The sequence below is a fragment of the Aphelocoma coerulescens genome (assembly GCF_041296385.1).
Source record: "Aphelocoma coerulescens isolate FSJ_1873_10779 chromosome Z unlocalized genomic scaffold, UR_Acoe_1.0 ChrZ, whole genome shotgun sequence".
In the NCBI taxonomy this organism is placed as follows: Eukaryota; Metazoa; Chordata; class Aves; order Passeriformes; family Corvidae; genus Aphelocoma; species Aphelocoma coerulescens.
Genome location: NW_027184085.1, coordinates 27,624,834 through 27,638,426, shown reverse-complemented (window position 1 = coordinate 27,638,426; position 13,593 = coordinate 27,624,834). Strand labels below are relative to the sequence as shown.

The 13,593-nt window shown below is 49.9% G+C and overlaps 2 protein-coding genes and 1 long non-coding RNA gene across 17 annotated transcripts; 2 read left to right on the top strand and 1 right to left on the bottom strand.

Annotated features, from left to right (window-relative positions):
• Positions 1-72: 72 nt before the first annotated feature.
• On the bottom strand, positions 73-8,176 carry LOC138103819 (E3 ubiquitin-protein ligase TRIM58-like). 7 transcript variants are annotated; one of them, XM_069002422.1, is made up of 4 exons: positions 2,589-2,721; positions 1,983-2,244; positions 1,450-1,552; positions 73-1,116 (listed from the first exon to the last, which is right to left on the bottom strand). In XM_069002422.1, exons 3-4 carry the CDS (start codon positions 1,523-1,525, stop codon positions 608-610), a joined length of 585 nt encoding a protein of 194 aa, XP_068858523.1. In that variant the 5' UTR covers positions 1,526-1,552; positions 1,983-2,244; positions 2,589-2,721; the 3' UTR covers positions 73-607. The 7 variants fall into 7 exon arrangements, with proteins under 7 accessions (XP_068858523.1, XP_068858525.1, XP_068858524.1 ...); XM_069002424.1 differs by having other exon boundaries at positions 1,983-2,143; XM_069002423.1 differs by lacking the exon at positions 2,589-2,721 and adding an exon at positions 2,349-2,582.
• LOC138103817 (uncharacterized) lies at positions 2,951-6,740 on the top strand. Of its 8 annotated transcripts, XM_069002411.1 has the most exons (6): positions 2,951-3,080; positions 3,186-3,926; positions 4,075-4,127; positions 4,226-4,248; positions 4,355-4,478; positions 4,747-6,740. In XM_069002411.1, the coding sequence occupies exon 6, from the start codon at positions 5,145-5,147 to the stop codon at positions 6,090-6,092; it is 948 nt and encodes a 315-aa protein (XP_068858512.1). In that variant the 5' UTR covers positions 2,951-3,080; positions 3,186-3,926; positions 4,075-4,127; positions 4,226-4,248; positions 4,355-4,478; positions 4,747-5,144; the 3' UTR covers positions 6,093-6,740. The 8 variants fall into 8 exon arrangements, 7 of the variants coding, with proteins under 7 accessions (XP_068858512.1, XP_068858513.1, XP_068858511.1 ...); XM_069002412.1 differs by having other exon boundaries at positions 3,186-3,459; positions 3,867-4,248; XM_069002410.1 differs by having other exon boundaries at positions 3,186-3,459; positions 3,827-4,248.
• On the top strand, positions 7,806-12,373 carry LOC138103822 (uncharacterized). 2 transcript variants are annotated; one of them, XR_011147870.1, is made up of 3 exons: positions 7,806-7,893; positions 8,607-9,010; positions 9,106-12,373. It is a non-coding gene; the product is annotated as an uncharacterized lncRNA (long non-coding RNA). The 2 variants fall into 2 exon arrangements; XR_011147871.1 differs by lacking the exon at positions 7,806-7,893 and adding an exon at positions 8,297-8,414.
• Positions 12,374-13,593: the final 1,220 nt, after the last annotated feature.

Sequence of the window (13,593 nt, the reverse complement as noted above, 5' to 3'; positions counted from 1 at the left end):
CCAGGGCAGCCTTGGGGGCTCTTTTTGGGTTTGGGGCAACTTGGTGATGGGTCAAATGAAGATGCCTTCTGCTTCTTAGAGAAGAAAAAATTTATTATATTCTGGGTATATTTACATGCTAAGTACTTGGAAATAAATCTCAAGCGAGTGGAACAGCAGAGGAAAAGAGTGGGAGAAGTGGGTATGAGCACATCCTTGTGATGACAAAATCAGTTTTAAAATGAGGTGGTGGCTGGTATTAATGCAAAGCCTGCAAAAATTAAGATTTTTGATTTGTGCTGGAAACCCAGCTAATCATAGACACTGAGCTCAGCAAAAGAAACCTTCAAAGGAGGCTGAAATTGGGAGCAAAAGCAAAGTTTTCAGCTCAAAACAAGCGCAGGGAAGCCCAGCTTCTGTTAATGAACTTTGGACAAACTTAACAACTTGATGTGAGCCCTGCTGAGCTCAGACCCAAAACCCCCTGGACATAACCCAAAACAGAGACATCTAAGATGGAGTTAGGACCAGAAGTGACTCCAAGATTTGGAAAAAAAGAGTTGAGGAGCACCTGAGCATTTTCAATCACCATGATGCAATCAGCTTTTGGGAGGATCCTTCCAGGGCATCAGCCCTTGGGGGACAGTTTAATGGTTGAGAGAAGCACACAAAAGTAGGGGAAGACCCTCTCCCCACTGAAGGAGGCCTGGACAGTGAAGATGCGTTGGTGGCTGCTGACAGCATAGAAAGAGACCTGTCCCACCTCATAGTCCAGGTACACCCCAATCTCCCCATCGAGGAGTGGGACAGAGGTGTTGGATGGAGCTGTGAGGGCAACACAGAGCTCATCATACTTCTGCAAGCCCCAGATCTCAGTGTTAGGCTTGAAGAGGACTCGGCCTTTCCTCTGAACTGACTCACAGGCCACCCCCACAGCCCAGAAGCGTCCATTGGCCTCCACCTCCCAGTAGTGACGGCCCGAGGTGAAGCCCTTGCTGCCCAGCATGCATGGATCTGTGTCGAATCGGCCTGGACCCTCAGGCCACTGGCATCGAGGTCTACCCCATGTAGCTTCTTTGAGGTCCTCAGAGAGGATCACCTCTGGACCCACTGTGGCTGGGTCCAGGGTTACATCTACTGAAAAGCAAACCAGAGAACAAATCAGAAGCCAAATTTAAGCCTAGAAAACACACACCCCCAAAATGCCTTCCCTGATGACTTTTCAAGGAGAAAGGGAGAGGAAGGATGAGGCTGAAGATGTAAGAGTGAAGAGGTGGAAGTTGGAGATGGAGTTGAGGATGATGGAGTCCAGTTGAGGATGGACATGGGAGAGCAAAGAGATGGAGGTTGGACATGGAGGCCCTGGGGAGACAGAAGGTGGAGCTGGAGAATCTCCAACTCCATTGAACATCTCAGCCCAGAAAACACCAGGAACTGGTACTTTGCTCCTCTCTGGCCACCTCTGATTACCTTCAAACTGTTTGGCGGTATGGTAGTCCAGGGCAAGGTCCCATGTGCATGGTCGTGGTTTGAGGAAGAAAGCCATTGCACCCACAGTGTCCTCTCCTCTTGGCTGGAGGCACAGGAAAAGGAAAGAAAGGATAAAATCTAATTATTATCCTTCAAACAGTCACATCTCAGCTTCTGCCCCTTTCTATGTCAAAAAATGGGTTTAATCACCACATTTAATCAAAATACTTCAAGAAAATAGCATTATTTTCTTCAACAGTTGCAACAGAGCTTGGTTCATTTACGGGAAACCCTTGGAGATGGATGAAATAAATTAATTCCCTGATGACTATGAAGGGAACATGAGGAGCACGTTGGGATGAACCCATCTCCATTGTAGATATTATTATACCCCCAAATCTCCATTCCTCATGCTGGCTGAAGGCTGAATCTATCCAGCTTAAATCCATCTCTGTCTCCACCATTCATCAATCAAATCTGACAAAGTTTATTTGAGTGAGGAAAGTCCCTAAATTGAGATAAGCCACATTCACCTCTCATGTCCAGAGAAATCCTGTGAAGAAATTTGCTGTTGACCTTGGAGAAAATGTGTGTGAGGGATATAAGAGCTGTCACCAAATGGCTTCAAATTCATCCTCTGGAACTCTGTGTGGGGTTTTGCATGCAAACAAGAGGTTGCCCGTGCTAAAGGACCCTGGAAATGAGTAATAATGCCCCAAGACGATTGAATAAAGCATGCTGTGACAGTTGAAAATAAACAGGTTGCTTCTTTTCCATGCGTTTTCCTCAGTGAATCTGCAGATAAGGGGATTAAAGGAGCAAGGTGATGAGTAAAAGTGGGAAAAAGGTGAGAAAATCACCCAAAAGGAGATAAAAGCAGAAGCCATGCTGTTTCTCACCCAAATTCCCCAGCTGGATTGTTACAAGTAGATGAGAAGCAAATAATCACCATGACTCCCCACTGCAAAAACACCTTTAAATCTGAAACAAAGATCCTGAGACCAAGGCAAGGGTAAATCCACTTCCCTTCTTGAGTTCATGGGATGGGGAGGGGGCTCAAAATCCCCTTTTCCCCCCCTACAGACATCAGGGTGATGTAACCCCCCTATCAGCACTGGAATTTTCCCCCTCACTCAAACCTTCTTGGAGCTTTCCTTGCTGTTGCTGGTGCCGTTTTGGGGTCCCTCCAGATGGTTTCCTTCCACTGGCTGCTTCTCCACTGGGTTTTTTTCCTCTTGGGATTTTTTTTCTTCCTCTCTCTCTGGCACAGGCTCAGCCAAAGCTCAGTCCTGTCTCACCCTCTGCCAGCTTTTATCAGCCAAAAAGGGAGGAGCCTTCCAATCTCTCGCCTGCAGATGGGGCCATGACGTGCTTGGACACCCATTGCACCATCTGATTGCCCTTTTCCCCCCCCCCTTTCAGGGCCATTTATTTTCTCAACACAGGCACTGGGGAGGGAAGGGAAGAAAATTAAGGCACGCCAAAAAAAAAAAAAAAAATAAAAAAAAAAAAATTGCATGGCACCACACGGGAGGAATTGGTTAAATTTTGCCCCCCTAGTTCCCCAAATCTGACTCTGGCCCCTTACATGTGATGGAGCTGAACAAGGCAAAGCTGGGAGCAGCTTCCAGGTGAGGAATGTGACAGCAAGCCCGGAAATAAGACAACCTTGTGGAGATAAAATATCTTTAAGGACTACTTGTGGGTGATGAAATTTGCTTTTCCAATTGGGCCAGGTTGTGCCAGGAACTGAGAGCATGAACAACCCAGAGGTGGTTCAAGGGCAAGCAGCTTCACCCTGTCAACCTTCACCCCGCCAACCTCCAGCACCCCTTTCTCCCCACCAGGAGGGCAGCATGACTGCAGCAGCTGCACAGAACCCCTGTGCTGACTCCGGCCAGAGCTTCATCTCTTGGTATTGAAGAGGCAAAAACCCCTCAGGAGGCAGTGGGTGAGCCACTATGGGCTGTGGTCATGAAAATTTTTGGAGGACCAGACGAGACCTGTGAGGTGAGATCAGCTTCCTATGACCCATCAGGCCTTTCTCCTCTCCCTCCCCCTGAAAAAAAGGTGCAAACTGAAAATATTTTAATTTCTTTGTGGGAAAGCAAAGCTCCAGTGCCTGCTCCTAATTGTGGGAGAAACATAAGGCAAGTTGATCCCTGCCTTCCAGGGAAGGCAATGAGGGGACTTTTTTAGGAGGGTTATTTGCTTTCCTTCCTCAAACAATGTAAGATTTTGAAGGCAGGATTATATCAACAGTCTGGGCTAATGACTTCAATTTTTTTTTTGGTTGGTTGGGTTTTTTTTTGTTGTTGTTGTTTTTTTGTTTTTTGTTTTTTTTGTTTTGGTTTGGTTTGGTTTGGTTTGTTTTCAGTGTATTCAGAGAAAATCCAGTCTCACCTGCAATCTCTAAGGAAGGTGTCGGCAGAGTTTCTGGACTGGAGAGCAAAGAGAAGAGACACTAGGACTACCTGGTACAGGAGGTCCCCTCGGTTCTTCATCACTGAGGCTGAGTTTGAGCGGCTGTGCCAGCTGCTGGCGGAGCCGGAGCACACAGTGCTGGGGCGGCTGGCTGAGCTGGGTGACAGCCTCACAGCTACCCATGCCAAAAAATCATTGCAGGTGGCCGAGGGGACTGCACAACTCCACAGATTCATTGGGCAGCTGGAGGCCAGGTGCTTGCCCCCGCTGAGTGCCCTCCTTACCAAAAAGTTCTCGCAAAGTGCTGCCTATGGGGTCTTGAACTCCCTTTTTTCTCCCTTTTTCCTTTTAGGATGTTGGGAGCATCCTAAGCAGGTATGTGGCAACTGGTTGCTTCACGTCCCTGTCACCTCAACTGCAGAGAGGGGCTTGGCTGATATACCTGTCGCATAACATCTCTTCCTGTTGTTTCTTTTCCTAGTTGGAGTGAAATGAGGCTCCACCTCCCCTCGGGGCTCCCCAAGGACCTGGAGAGGAGCCTGAGCTCCTGCTGCTGCCAAAGTGATGCTCTGTGGGAGGCCCTGGAGAGGTTCAGAGGTATTCAGGTAGAATTCTGACATTTTAGGAGAATTCAGAGGTGTTTTAGGAGAATTTTGAGGCTTTGAGGAGGAATGCAGAGGTATTTGGGATATTTCAGATATATTGGGGGAAGGAATTCAGAGTTATTTTGGGCGGAACTCAGTTGCATTTTGGGATAATTCAGTTATCTGGGGAAAAGTCAGAAGAATTTCAGGAGGCAGAGGAGCTTGTCCACTGGAAAAGCAGCAGCAGGCTCTGCACCCACTCACTTCCCACCTTCTTCCTTCCTCCCAGACATGGATCCCCTCATGGGCCTCCACACAGCAAAGAAGAATCTGGAGACTGGCACTACTCCTCTTCCGCAACTTTTGGCAGAAAGTGTGCGGTGGAATGAGGAGGAGGAGCAGGATGAGGCCAGAGAGCCCCGTTGAGGCCAGGAGCTGGCTGGCTGCTGTCAGGGGGTCCATTGCCAGGAGATGCAGGACGTGGACACAGTAGCTGGACTCTGCAAGATGCTGCCTGTGCATCCTCAAACAGAGCCCTAGGTGCTGCCCATATTCCTAGGGACACAAACGGTCTCCTCCCGGCTGCTTTACTTAGTGCCCAGTCTTGTGCTGCTGCTCACCATGTAGGTCATTAATTTAAAAAAATAGCAAAAACACTCCCGACTTTCCTTTTGCGCGCATGTGTGTATGCATAGGCTAGATTTTAAGGTATTTCTTGGTTCCGCTGGGACAGGAAGGAGACAGCAGGCGAGCGAGGGGCAGCGGGACACAGGCGTCCGGGTTCCCGGGTACGGTGTGGCGGACCTGTCCCGGGGCCTAAACGATGCGGCCTTGATTGAGAACAGCACGCCCTGCTCCTCCCCGCCGCTGGAAGCGGCTGCCCCGGCTCTGGCTGTCGTCACTGGGCTACCCCCTAACCCCAAAAGACAAGCAGGGCGATTAGCGGCGACTCCCCACGGGACCGCGCCTGTCCCGTCCCGCGGTGCAGCTCTCAGTGGCCATCCCCATTGCGGCGCTTCATTTCTATTTATTTTATTCTGCTCTATACGTTCTATTCACATTTCGCCCTCCTCTCGGTGCAGCCCTTTTGGCGACACCTGTCAGAAGCGACAGCCACCTCCCGGCGCGGCTTCTCGCGGCGAGGGCCGGCCCTCGGTGCAGCCCCTCTGTCGCCGCCCCGCCCGCGCCGCGGTGCAGTTTCCAGAGTCTGGGCAGCGGCCAGAGCGGCTCCCACCGCACCACCCCGTCGGTGCGGCTCTGCCAGCGCCGTCTCGCCCTCGGGGCAGCTTTTCTGGTGACTCCGGCACCGGCCGCGGCTCAGTTCGGCTCTTGTATCGCCTCTTTGGGCCGCGGGGCAGCGGCCACCCCGAGGGGCAGCTCACGCCACAGCCACACCACACAACACCACACCGTCCCGTCCCGGCCATCCAAGGCAGCGGCCACCCCGCGGGGCAGCTCTGTTTCCTCCGCCTCGCCAGCCCCCTTCGTGTAGTCTCTTCACCGCCACCTAACTCCGGGGAGAAAATTTCTGGGAAAATATTTATACCTAGCACATCCCTGACTTTTCCTGCTACTGCAGAAGCCTTATGTAGGCTGAGATCCTTCTTCCAAAAGAACAATAAGTGCCTGACATAATTAAGAATTAATTGAACATTAATTTGGTCTGCTGTTAACTAAAGTAATTTTCAAAAAAGAGGGAGAGAGAGAAAAGGGTTTTCGGTGGGTTTTTCTTTCTCTTTTTCTCTTTTTCTTTTTTTCTTTTCCCTTCCCTTCCTTTTTTTTTTTTTTTTCTTTTTTTTTTTCTTTTTTTTTTCTTTTTTGCCCCGCGACATCAAACTTTGGGTTTACTTGGGCTCGGTTTCGCGGTCTCGCCCTGTCCCGATCCCCTGTCCCACTCCGCACCTCGAGGAGTCAGTGGGGGGACCGCACAACGCCGCTGCCCGCGATCAGACAAGGAGAAGGGAGCTTTTCCATCCGCCCCCACCCCCATCCCCCCCGGGCAGGGGCAAATCTGGGGCTATAAACGGCGTTCTGGGGGGAGTTACGAAAGCCCAATGGGATTTTTTCACCATCATTTCTCCCTATTTTTTTTTTCCCCGTGAAAAAACCAAAGCTGATCAGTTTTGGAGCTCAGTGGATCAGTGGATTGTACAGGCGTTTGGGAATATTAAACTTCTTTTACTGTTTTATCAAACTTATAATTCCTGATTAGTATTTAAAAATATTTTATGTGTGTTTTATTATTTTTATAGCGCTATAATAAAATTTGCGGTTATATTTAAACACGCGTATGTTTTATATTAAAATGAAATATATTGAAACATAGTTAACGTTATTATAGTTAAAATACACTGACTACATTAAAATTATATTTATATATTATGCTATATTATATATGTTTAACATACTTCTATTACTCTATGAAAGTGAAACTTCCTGATGCAAGACCCTCGTTTGATTCAGTTTCATGAATTAAGTTTATCACTAAACATTAACATTATTCCCTTCTGGAATTTCTGCTCTAACACCACCTCCCATCATAGATCCTGCATCTGCTAGTCCTTTTTTTTTTATTTTCCTCTTTGCTTCTTATGTTTCCGCCCCCCCACCATTCTGAGTGCTGACGGACAACGGCGGGTTTTTACTTCACTTTAACCCTGCCGCTCCAAGCTGGTATCCACATGAACTCCATGGAACTCTGCTCCCGTGCCTCATTCCTGCTTTAATCCTTGTCTCCTGGAGCCCCCTTCTGGCTGCACTTTGCTTCCTCCGGTGCAGCCGGAGGGGTAAGAATTCGCCTTGTAAACAACTGGTCCTTCCTGACCCCCAGCTGCCGCTGCCTGCGTTCCCTTCTCTCCTTAATCCCCCGCTGGCGTTGTCCCGGGGGGCTGTTTCATGACTGGGGCGGTGGGATGCCGGACCCGCTCGGGGTTGCCTTTGCTTGGGAGGTTCCGGCTGGCGACACCAGCGTCCCGCCCCGCTGCCACTTCCAGGAATACCCTGGCTGGGCCCCGTTCAGTGCGCACTTCTCCGAGAGCGTCTTGTAAACAACCATGGCCGCGGGAAACGCCATCAGATACTCCATGAGGAAACCACCTGCGCTGTTTGCTTGGGTTTCTTCCAGGATCCTGTCACGATCCTGAGCTGCGGGCACAATTTCTGCCGGCGCTGCGTGTCGCGGTGCGCGGCGGGCGCTCCGTGCCCGCAGTGCCGGGTGCCGTTCCCGCACGGCGGCCTCCGCCCCATCCGGCAGCTGGCCGACGTGGTGCGGGCCGTGCAGGAGCCGGCGCCGCCGCCGGGGCAGGAGCTGTGCCACACGCACCAGCGACCCCGCACTCACCTCTGTCACCGCGATGGAGTCCTCGTCTGCACCGCCTGCGTCGAGCATCGCGCCGACCCCGCCGTGCCGCTCCAAGAGGCCGCTCGCTGGTACAGGGTGCGTGGATCCCCGTCTCAGACACTCTCCCCCTGCCTGAGGGACGCTAATTTCCTTTAAAACTCAGCCCCCAAAATATGTATTTTGATCTGAGAGAAAGCTTTCCCCCGTCTTTCCAGGGGAAAAAAAGCAAGCCAAGCATCTAAAAGCCAAAACTGAGCTGAAATGCTGCAATTTGGTGAGGGTTGAGTATGAAACATTATAGCGGATGGTAGTTTTGGGACCAAAACTAAACACTGGAGATTTCAAACGCCTGCTGTCACCCAGCGCCTGCGCTGTGAAGGGTTCTTATTCCGCTTCCGGGTGCGGGGGGAAAACGGGGGTCCCCAAAGGGGGTTTGGACCTGGCTGGGGGTGCAAGGAGTGCGGGAAAGGGGATGGAAACTGAAGGGTGGTGGGAACTTTTTAAGGTTTGGTGGCAACGTTTTTACAGGGGACCTTGGAGAGATGGGATATCCCCGCCTGTCTGTGAGACCTGTAGTGCCCACTTACACTGTCTGGTTATATATCTGTACGGATAAGGTGAGGGTGTGCACACAGCATAATTATATTTGTAACATGGGTATGCATGTACACACCTGCTTCAGTGCAGCTGCAGAGGAGGATGAGGATGGGGCCACCTGCGCTGGCCATATCCCTGGTGCTTTAGGGGTCCCAGCCCACTACCCTGCTTTTCTCCCCTTCTTCAGGAGTATAAACCCCTTTTCCTTGCAGAAACAGTTTGAAGCTTCCCTAAAAACCGTTCAAGAGGAGGACAAGTGACGTGCTGGGCTGACTGAGGCAGCAAAGGAGACAAGACGGGAGATGCTGGTGCGTGCTGCTGCCATCTGGGTGCACCGTGGGGGCCAGACTGCTTCATTCCCCTGCCAGCATCCTCCTCCTTGTCCTTCACCCCTCAGACTCGAGTCAATGCTGAGAAGCAGAAGCTGCAGGCGATGCTGAAAGGGCTCTGCTGGGTGCTGAGTGACCAGGAATCACGGTTCCTTTCCTGGCTCCATCGCCTGTGCTGGAGGTTGGAAGAACAGCAACGTGGTGAAGCTGATGAAATGACGTGGATCCGGCAATGCCGTGCAGAGCTCCAGGCCAAGTGCCAGCAACTGGATGGTGATCTGCTACGGGTGAGCCAAAACCTTCACCCAAAATCCCTGTTTCCCCCTTTTGGCTTTTATTCACAGGAAAGCAGTCCTAAGTATCTTTATCCCTTCCTCTCCAGGATCCCCAAACCACCTTGAGGAGGTATTGGAGACAAAAAGCATCACCAAGAACACCAGTTTTGGCCCCAAATCCTCTATTTTTAGGATCTTCTTCTCACCCTGCATTCTTTTTCCTCTGGGATTTTTGGTTTGGAGCTGGAGGGGTTGATGGTTAATCCAAAACTTGGTGATGATGAGGGAATCTTCCATCATATCTTGCAGGAGTGGGAGCCTTACCCAGGGAAGTAAAGTCCCTGTGGTTTTCTAGCAATGAGGAAAGGAAATTAGGGAATTTCTTGGCATTAAACACCCCAATTTGCTCCCCTCGAGGTGCGCAGAGAGGAATGTGTAGCTGTCACTGCTGTTGATGTCAGAGGTGGAAACAGAGCTTGAGGATTTTCTCCGAAAAACCAACATGCTGGCAGAGGCAGTGACACAATTTAAAGGTGCTTGGAGGGTAAAAATTGGCAAAAAAAGGGAATTTATTAAGCAGAAATGGGAAACTGGGACAGTTCTGGGAGGGCACAGAACCCCAGGGTTGGTAAATTTGGCTGGAAAGTGAAAGCATCACAAATGCTTATTAAATTAAAAGAAAATCAGGGATTTATTCCTGATTAGCCTTAAGGGATGGAAAACTGAAGGTGGGAGCTGAAGAAGGCTGTTGGTGGTTAGTCAGCATCCAAATTAGGACACTAATTATGTGTGGAGGGAGGTGATGTCCCAGATGAAGGGGTTGCGTCTCCCACCTCGGGTGGTCTTGCCTTCTCTGTTCAACAGGGATTGGGTGGATACGGGGCAGGCGCAGGGCCAGATCCAGAGGTAAAAATCTCTGGGATCTTCTATTTCCAGACTTCTTGGATTGCTCTTTGGAGAAGCACCTTCTTGGAGACGTGAATCCGGTTTCAGGGACTTACCGAATCCACATGTGGGTTCAGGGCCTGGAGCTGTTTTTCAGATTCAGCATCCAGAGCTGGGGCTCAGCTGCAACACCTGGAGCTGATGCTCTGGTGCAATTTTTGGAGCTGATACTCCAATGCATAGAGCCCCATGAACATCCCTCTCCCTGCCAGCAGCCGTGACCCTGGATCCAGCCACAGCTCCTCACCTGCAAATTCTGGTGTCAGCAGATGGCTGACCGCAGGCCGCCAGGAATCACCCCCAGCTCCTCTGCCCTCAGGAACGTTTTGAGTCTCTCCACTGTGTTTTGGGTTGGCAGGGTTTTGTGGGGGGCCAGCGTTGCTGGGCTGTGGAGGTTCGTCCCGGTCCTGACTGGCCACTGTTGGTGGCTCGGGAACTTGTGTCCCATAAGGGCTGCTTTGGTCTCAGCCCCGAACGTGGGGTTTGGGCCGTGGGGCGGTGGTTGGGGCAGCTGCAGGCTCTCACTTGGCCCAGCCCCGTGTCTCTGCCCCACAACCACACACTCAGACGCATCGAAGTGGCTCTGGATTATGCTGGTGGGTGGGTGGCTTTCTGTGATACTGATAGCCAGACAGAAATCTTTTCCTTTCCCCCAGCCACTTTCGCCGGTGAACGACTCCAGCCACTGCTCTGGCTGGGTGAGGGGCCAGCTCTGCCCACACTCTATCCCTGCGGCCCCCAAAAATCCACTATGAACCTCCCAAGTGCAGACACTTCCACCCCAACAAACACTCCACTCAACAACAAACAGCCCCACTACCCCCTAGTCCCGTTTCATTTTCCTTATAACACCTAATTTAACAGTATTAATCACATTTCACCCTTTCGTTCCTCAGTGGGAGAACAGATATATTTTTAGTTCCTCAGCTGTTTGTCAGAGGAAGCATGGACCAGAGAAACAGGGAGGACCTTCCTAAAAGATTTTTAAGAACTCATCTAGAGGAAAAAGGTGAGCTTTGCTGCTGCTGGATGCCTCATAATAAGGTTTTTCAAGTGGAAACTTTCCTGCTTAGGACTTGTAGAGAATTTAGGGAAAGTGGGCTAAAACCATGTTTCATGTCTCCCAACATCACTCAGGCTGGGGCCTTTTCAGAGTTTTGCATTCACTGCCAGGATAAGCAGGGAGAGAGGCCACAGACAGGATTTCATACCCCATTTCACTGCCTACAAGTGAATAGAATGAACCAATATCTTGAAGCAGTAGAAGGTTGTTCTTAGGGTTCAACCATGTAATAAAGTGCTGCTACCTGCCCAGGACTGGGCAGGTCTTTGCCTCTTGCAGCCCCAGTCACTCTCCCTTTGCTGCCAGGCTTGCTTCCCCATCCACATGTACTCTTCACATTGGTCTGAGGAAGAGGAGAAACTACCAGGAAAGGTAGCAACTTTTATCTTTGGGGCCCTAATTTTAAACAAGGGTCCTGACAAAACACAGGTCACAGCTAAGCCCAAATTACAGCCCTGCTCAGTTGTATAATTAGTTATTTCCCTGTTTGGCTTATGGTGAGGTTGGTCTTTCCTTGAAAGACAAGGTCCAGCAATGTGTAAATCAAAGCAATTCTCTGCGGCACCCTTCTCCAACAGATGAGCTTCCAACACTCCATCCACTTTTCATCTGAAAAGCTTTACGGATATTTAATTTGAAAGTCCATACAAAAAATAAACAACAAAAAAATCTGCCTTCTTGTGTAACTCAACAGCCCCACAGCTGGCTCTCTAGCATTGGGGTGAGGAGGAAATCAGCCTCTTTTTGCTCAAGGGCAGCTCAACAGCTTTGCATCAGCAGCTGGGAGGGCAGATGGTTGGGTGTGGAGGGTGCCCCCACTCCTTGAGCAGAGCTAGCAGATGCACCTCGCAGCCCTCCCACAGGGGCCTGTGGACCCCAAAACCCTCCTGAGTGACAGGCACACCTCATACCAGCACATGAAAGAGGCTGTGGGGAGCAGCTGAAGAGGTCTTTTTTCCACAAGAGTCAAAGTTTTTTCCACAAAGCTGGAGCCCAGGGTGCATTTTGTGGGGGTTTGAGGCTTGAGGATGAGCATTCCCAGAGGGAATTTTGCCATTGCCTCCTGCTTCTCCCCATGATCCTCTCCCACTAGTACCTCAGGATCAGACTGAGTGGGAGCTGTTCATCCAAGGGAAGTGCAGCGGGCATGGAAGGACAAACCTGAATGAAAACTCCACGATGGTGGAGGTGTTGAACTTCCTCCGCTCCTCATTGGGGAAGTGAAAAAGTTGATTTTGGGGATGTGTTTACAACTATTCAGGTTAATAATCTGTTGGGTGCTTATAAAAATGGAGCTTAAAAGGCACTTTTTAAAAAAGCATCTTGTTACATCTAGAAGACAGAAAATACAGCTCCAGTGCAAACCAGGGGGGTGTCAGTGTTTTTAATCCTCTGGTTTTGGGGAGGTTTGCTCCATTTTGGGTCTTCTCCACAAGGGAGCAGCAAGCACAGTGGGAAATGGGGATTTTCCACCTCAAAACAGTGCCCGCAGCGAAGAAATCCCCAAAATAGGGACGAACTTGTTAAATGGTGGCCTTTGCACTGCTGCCTTGAGGATAACATGCTGATAAACTCAACCCCTTTGTTTTGGAGAAGACCGTCCCCTTTTAAGTGAAAATAAGATTTGTTGTTTTCAGCACTAGCAGTGGACATGGGGAGGAAACAGCTCCAAAAATATCCCCAACTCTTGCAGAATTAACCCAAATCCTGCTTGTGAGGGGGGGCATAAGTTTTTCAGGTATCACTAGTTTGCCCAGTTCCCCCCTTCACGGGCCTTTTCCCCTCTTTCTTACTCAGTTTATTGGGATAAAATTTCAAAATTTCATTTAATTTTTTTCCATTTTGTAACTTTCCCTCCTCTGAGAAGACGCTTTTTCTCCCCAAAATGAAGCCAAGTGGGACATTTCTCCCTCCCTTCATTGCCCAAAACCCTCTCCAAAAAGCCAGATCTGAAGATTAAGCTAGAAGGGGCCCTTTTTAATGGCTGAATATAGGGAATGAAACTCTATAGTGCATTACAGGGCCTCAGCGGCATGAATAGAGCTGGTAGCTGGGTTGAGCAAAAGAGGTCTGAATTTTGGGTGATTTTTAGTTTTTGCCTTTTATTCTGTAAAATAGTCACTTGCATGGACCCATGCTTTAGACCTGAATTTCCCACATGGAGGAATTTCCCCTTGAAGTTGCAGTGAGCCAGGTGTGCTTTGCTGCTCACCCAAATCCTCCACATGAAAACTCACTAAATTCCCAAAAAATGATGAAAAAGGGTGAAATTGTGATAGACTGAACTTTCTCTTTGAATAAACTGGTTGAGCTCAGCCATTTATTGGTCGCTCATAACCTGGGACTGGTGTCTTAAACAAGGTGGTTTTGAGCCACACTGCAGTGCTGCCCCAGGTGGGACCCTCTGGGGGATGGGGACAGCCAGAAGTGAGGATATTTAGGGAGAAATTATCTGTGAGAACAAAGACATCTAGTATGGGAGGTTGAGGACTTACGGGGACAGGGACCTCTGGGGCTGGTTGGGTACCCAGGGAGGTCAGGGACCTCTAAGGCACGCAGATGACATGCAGTGTTTCGGGTCAGGGGT